Below are 6,000 nucleotides of genomic sequence, written 5' to 3'. Positions count from 1 at the left end.
CCGACGAAACGACCGCGGCTGCTGCATAAGGCCCCGGTGCCTTCGTCTTCCCCTAACCCTGGCTCATCTGCCACCCAGTCGTTCTCTGTTTCGGCTGCCTCCTTGACATCTAAGCCGGATAGCCCTAAACGGGGTCATGTCTTAGGGGACTCTTCCCTCCATTCCATTGTCGCGCATGGCTTGGACTCGCCGGCCCGTCCACTCCGAAACCGTCCCCTATCTAAGAAAGCTACCGAAACGGAATAACGATGCGAAACCATAAACTGCTACAGTTTCCTAAACGAGTAAGACAGTTAAATCTTATACTTTAAGTTAACCTACTCCTTAACCCTACCCTGGTTCTATCACTCTTTTTCACTCCGTCCTTAAGTCCCCCCTGTTCTTACTCCATCCTCAATCCTCACGTCTGCCCCTTTTTTTTCTTCCTTAAGTTTTTTTCCCTGTAGTCTTTCGTTCCTCAAGGCTCTTTGCGCAACCCCCGTTGGGTTGCCTCTCCTGTTGCCTTGAGGAACGAAAGGCTCTTCTGGACGCGAAAAAAAACCCAAAAACTTCAAAACTCATTCACCCTCGAAAACCTCGGCTTCTAATTGGCCCAAAATTTCCTTCTTTCGTCTTAGCCCCTCCTTGCAAGCTTCCTTCTTTTATTGGTTGTTTGGTTGTGTTGCTTTAGCACGTTGTAGCACGTTGGCCGAGGTCCGAACCGCGACCTCTCCCGCATCCCTACTTAATACGAGCACGATGCTGTCGAGCGTCCGGCATCACCATGGCTGCACATATATGCCCCTGGAGCTTAAAGAGTCGACGTCTAGCCATCCCGAGGCCTCGCGAACAGTCTTGTCGCTCAGCTCACCCAGTCTCGCTTGTGCGGCGGTCATCTCCTCTGGAACTCTATTGCCCACCAAATCTCTATCCCGCACTTTAGAGACGAGCATGATGCCATCCAACGTCGGGCAGCGGGACAGCTGCACGTACAGGCTGTACGGGTCGCACTGCGAGGATACGGCGCGTCCATCGATGTTTGACGTCCGCGTCCCCCGCAGCTCCAGAGCTACACGCTCGAGCGTCCTGCCCTGCACTTTATAGTCTGTGCACGCGAAGGCCGCCGTACAGGGCAGACCCTTTCGGCTAACGTCGTTCTGCTGCCACGGCCTCTTTCGCTGGCATTGTATCTTGACGGTCATGGGCGTCAACAAGATCGTTCCTGGCGGCATCCCGACGGAGTGAATGTCTTTCGTTGTCTCGGACTCCAGCATTACCCCCGCCGGCGGCCCGAAATGGACCGTCATGTCTGCCGAGATGCGATGCCCCGGGTACGACTTGTCGAGGATAACCTCCAGCGCCGTGTAGCTGGCACCGTTCACCAGCTTTAGCCCCTGATGGGTGTTGTGGTTCACGACGACCGGCATCCCCGGCACGAACATGAAGACGGCCGGCACCGGTATTGCGCTATCGTCGCCCTGGTTCAGCATCATGATGGCCTCCTCCTCCGTCGGCAAGCCCTCCTTCCATTTATGGCCGGATATGAAGATGCGCAGCGTCGACCGGTGCTGGATCTGGAACGCCAAGCTGGCCTCCATGTTGAGGTTCCACCGGTTCCTATTCAGCGGCGTCACCACAGTGATGCCTGATGCCTACGGGATCCGCCTACCTTCCTGGTAGCATCTTGAGTTGAGGAGGTCCAGATCCGTGCGGTCCTGCGCGCCCAGTCGGATTCGCTTTAACAGCCTCTGCAGCTCTGGGTCGCCAGCGGCGCGCACTTGCTCGTCGAGCATGACGACGGTCGTGAACCTCTTCCACAGCGCGTGCGCCTTGTCGTGCTGGTGCCGTTGCTCGGCCTTGAAAGAGTTGTCCATGTCCCACGAGACGGCCGTGCTGGGAGGAGGATCGACCGCTCTTGGACCGGGCGGAACTGGTGGAAGTCTCCGCAGAAGAGGACAATGGGGATCCTCCAAAATCCTGGTGCGACCCGCGCAGCCGGCAGAGCTGCTCGTTGACCGCGTGGAGCGTCCGCGCACCGAGCATGCTAACCTCGTCGACGACAAGCACGTCCTTCTCCTGCCAGTCCATCCGGGATTGCCCGTGGACGAACCGCTCCGCCTGGTTCGGCATTCGCAACCCGTCGAGATCCCTGGCCATATTTGCGACTGCCGCGAGATCTTTGGAGAACCCGCAGGCGGAGTGGATCGTGATGCCATTGATCCGTGCTGCTGCCGTCCCTGACGTCGCCGTTATTATCAGGCGATTCGATTGATCCTTGGACGCGAAGAGTTCGACGAGCGCCTCGATGACTCGCGACTTGCCCGTTCCGCCCTCTCCGCCGACGAATTGGCATAGCTGACACCCGTTGCCTTTCTCCCCGCGCCGTATGAGGTCAAGCTGACGGCATATGATTAGGAAGGCAATCGCCTGCTTCTTGTTCAGCGTGAACCTCGCTACCAGGGCCTTACCCGCCTCGATAAAGGAGGTTGAGGCGCCGAGCCGGATCTCCATTCCCGCGCTGGCCTCTACCGTTTCCTCGAGGTCCGCCGCCGTCATCAGGATATCGTCATCCCCAAAACCCGTGAGCACGCTGCGCACCACCCCCCGACGATCAGTCACCTCTGCCGGGGGCACGCTTTGTATTCCCCGGATCATCTTCTCCCTCTCCCTGGACGCACAGGTTTGCTGCGACTTTATGGCCCTAACCTGACTCTGCGGCGGTATGGTGGCTCCGGAGGATGCCCGCCCCGGGATGTTGATTCGTCTCGGGCCCCGTTCGGATAGTATTGCGGCCTGGAACTCGGAAGACGACGAAAACGCCAGTTGCTGGAAGCGGCTGAGCTCCTGCATTATCGCTATGAGCTCTGGCGAGCCGGCCGTGATTTGGTTCGCCCCGATCGAGCTTCTGACAACGTCGATTAGACGCGTCGTGTTTCCCGTACTGTCGGCCTGGTATACCGATCCGGGCTCGACACCCGCCTCCGCGGTGCCATCCTCGTCTAGATAGACTGCCGTGGAGTCGCCGTCACCGGATGAGGCTGCCCACTGCTTGGCGTCCCGCTTTGCATCTTCGGCCGACCGTCGCAGCAACTGCACGTTATCGACGTAACATGATATCCTCGGGACCAGAGCTGCTCGTTCCCTCCCCCATATGCGGTTGATGTCGCCGCTTTCTTCCCCTAAGAAGAGCTCCCAAGGCACGAACAGCGCAAGATGCTGCACAGCCGCTCTTCGACGTGGAAATTAGCCTCCTCGACCCGGCGCCCCTGGTCCGTCAACGACAAACGCACCTTCGGTAGCATGATCCTTCGTCGTCTTCGTCGAAATCCTTGCTCAAATACCCGTCGAGGCAGACCATGGCCTGCTTGCCCGGTCGCCTGAGCACCTGCACCCAACTGCTTCCTGGAGCCCAGCCGCTCTCAAGCGGGACCTCGCCCCAGGCGGCGGGCCTCGTCCCCGTCGTTGCGCTTCAGCCTGACTAGCGAAATGTAATCGTAGAGACATAGCCCTCGAAGGACATCTCCCCGGTGACGATATGCCTCGACGCGGCAAATCCTCTGGCCTGCTTCCTCGACGAGTATTGACTCGTCCACGGAACCATCTGCAGTGGCTGCGCCGCTTTCTCGTCGAAGGTGCGGCCATTGTCGGAAGACGTGCCAGTAGAGCACCGAAACGTTCAGGAACGCCCAGGTACTGTTATTCGTCAGTTCAGTCGGGTATCCCAGAAGATCCGCAATAACCTCGACCTGCGATAACGGCCTCTCCGTAAACACGCGATTCGCCACCTTCATTAAGAATTTTCGTGTCTTATTTTGCCTGCCATCGTCCCCGGCACCTTCGCCTCCACGAACCTCCGCGCCGTCGGCCATTTCGTCGCCTGCTCTGGGAGGCAAGAGGTCCGCGGCCGCGACGACGCGCTTCCACACGGGGTCCTCTACCTTGGTCACATAGTTAGTGACGTAAAGACGAGGGCCATGGTCTTGCGCTGTGTGGCGATGAAGGATATGTCATGGTTGTGGCGAAGCCCACGGCAATCGCCTTGTTCCACCGATTCACCATGCTGTGCGACCTCCGAATCCGCAGCACGCCGTCTCCCGTGAAGGCCGTCTCGTCGACCAGTCCCCATGGCGCCTTGAAGCGGCATAAATCACCCTTGCGCCCCTTTTCCCAGCGAGTACTTGACACAGGTCGGGCTATGGGTATGGATTTGCGTCGCGCCGGCACAGAAGTTCGCTTCTTCGTCGAACGAGGCTGAGAATTGCCGTTCATCGCCTAGCAATTGCGATATATCTAACGTCACCGATCGCTCTGCCTGGATTGCGCAGAAACCTTCCTGGTCGAGATCCTGTCCCATTCGTCAGCATTCCTCTCGCTCGGGTTTAACTGAACGGGGGGACATAGGCCAACACGCGGCCCCCTGCACCATACCTCGGAAAAGACGCTGTCGACGTATCTGACGATGCGTTCTCGGTATTCCGCTTGATCCTCGCCGTGGATATCGACAAGCATCGAGCTTAGATGCGCGTTTCCCCTGCAGCCAGAGCAGTCCGTGAACATGAAGCGCCCCTCGCTCGTTGGTCTCCACGGCGCCGTAATAGTGGCTGATGCGCCCGAATACCGACTCCTCGCCCACTCTGACGTAATTTTCGAGGAACAACGTCATTTCCCGGTGGAAGAATTCGGCCGAACTCAACGGGTCCGAGATGGCCAGCCGCGCACGTTTGAATGCCATGTCGAGGCTTCTCAGAAATGCCTCGGCCGCTTCAGGATCACGTGTGCGGTACGCCGCCAGTCTCAGCTTCACCGGGTTCGTGATGTCGTTCGGGTTGAGCGTGAACCATATTGCAGGCACGCCACGACACAAGATGAGTGACTGGATCTTGCGTCGCATGCTCAGACGGAGTTCCCTCGACATGGGCTGCCGGTAGCCGTATAGCGAAAGGCATCTTAGGAGCTCCTTCACGCCATCATCGGTGGTCTTGCCCAGGCTCTCCAACTCCAGCCTGGCCGCCGCCAACCTATCTGCGGTCAGCGACTGTACGATGCGCTCTACCTCGGGGAAGTTCTTCCGCGTCACGCTGAGCATGCTGACACGACGATTCCTCGACCGCACGTCCATGTTGAAAACGAGAAACGAGAAGATGGCATGCGTCGCGAATCGGCCACCATGGCGCCGCAGCACGATGCCGGCCCACGTCCGAAGGCTCATGTTCCGAGACGACAGGAGATCTCGCGCGGCCGTCTCGTCTCCGACTGCCGTAGCGCGCGAATTGACCGTCCCCTCCGACCCTAGGATGACTTCCTCCGCCAGCCGTGGTCCTCCACATCCGAACGGCAATAGGGTGGGAAAGGTCTTCGCGAAGAACGAGGCGTCCAGCGAGTCGGCGAATTCATCTCCACGACTGACGTGAATGTACGGCTCACGGACATCCATACCCCTCGACCCGCCCCCGCCGACCTTATCCATGCCCTCGGGCCCCGCCGGTCGTCCTCGGCCCCGTCGCCGCCCACGGCATTGCAAGCAAAGCGGACCTTCTCCGCATCCGACACGCCCGGCGGTCCGTCCAACGCAAACATGCCGGAAGAGGTTATCTCGTTGATCATTTTGGCCCCGTCTTCGGGCTCGGCATCATTAGCCCCGTCCGCTCCGCCCCCCTCAAATTCTCGACTCGGCTTGTCCGATACGTCTTGTCCCTGGCGGAGCCGAGCAAGGACTTCCTCGATCTCTGCCGGACCATCGTCGTCCATGGCCCGCTCTGCGGGCGGCACAACCTATGCCGTTCGCGTCTTCTCCCACGCAGACGGTTCGTTCCGCTCCATGCGTCCGTACACCATCGACGGCACGCCGTGCGACGGGGTTCCCCAACTATCCATTTCCGCCTTGTCGATCTCAATGTCGGCGTAATGCGGATTGTTCTTCTTCAACCAGACAAGCGCTCTCTCGACGACTTGACGCCTCACCGACAAGAGACCCGACAATTCGCTCGGTGCTGGCTTCTCCGCGCCCTGCCACGAGACATG

At 59.2% G+C, this 6,000-nt stretch overlaps 2 protein-coding genes across 2 annotated transcripts; both read right to left on the bottom strand.

Moving 5' to 3' along the window:
• Positions 1-1,631: 1,631 nt before the first annotated feature.
• HRG_11677 (AAA domain-containing protein) lies at positions 1,632-3,337 on the bottom strand (the record flags this gene model as incomplete). The annotated part of the gene is made up of 3 exons (XM_044870147.1): positions 1,632-1,909; positions 2,016-3,208; positions 3,270-3,337. 3 exons carry the CDS (start codon positions 3,335-3,337, stop codon positions 1,632-1,634), a joined length of 1,539 nt encoding a protein of 512 aa, XP_044714642.1.
• A 61-nt stretch (positions 3,338-3,398) lies between these two features.
• HRG_11676 (ATP-dependent DNA helicase PIF1) lies at positions 3,399-5,727 on the bottom strand (the record flags this gene model as incomplete). Its single annotated transcript, XM_044870146.1, has 5 exons — positions 3,399-3,672; positions 4,158-4,324; positions 4,408-4,510; positions 4,602-5,381; positions 5,438-5,727. 5 exons carry the CDS (start codon positions 5,725-5,727, stop codon positions 3,399-3,401), a joined length of 1,614 nt encoding a protein of 537 aa, XP_044714641.1.
• Between the last annotated feature and the right edge of the window lie 273 nt (positions 5,728-6,000).

The sequence above is a fragment of the Hirsutella rhossiliensis genome (assembly GCF_020360975.1).
Source record: "Hirsutella rhossiliensis strain HR02 chromosome Unknown scaffold00022, whole genome shotgun sequence".
Classification (NCBI taxonomy): domain Eukaryota; kingdom Fungi; phylum Ascomycota; class Sordariomycetes; order Hypocreales; family Ophiocordycipitaceae; genus Hirsutella; species Hirsutella rhossiliensis.
The sequence above is the reverse complement of the archived record's forward strand: the minus strand, read 5'-3'. Positions and strand labels throughout refer to the sequence as shown.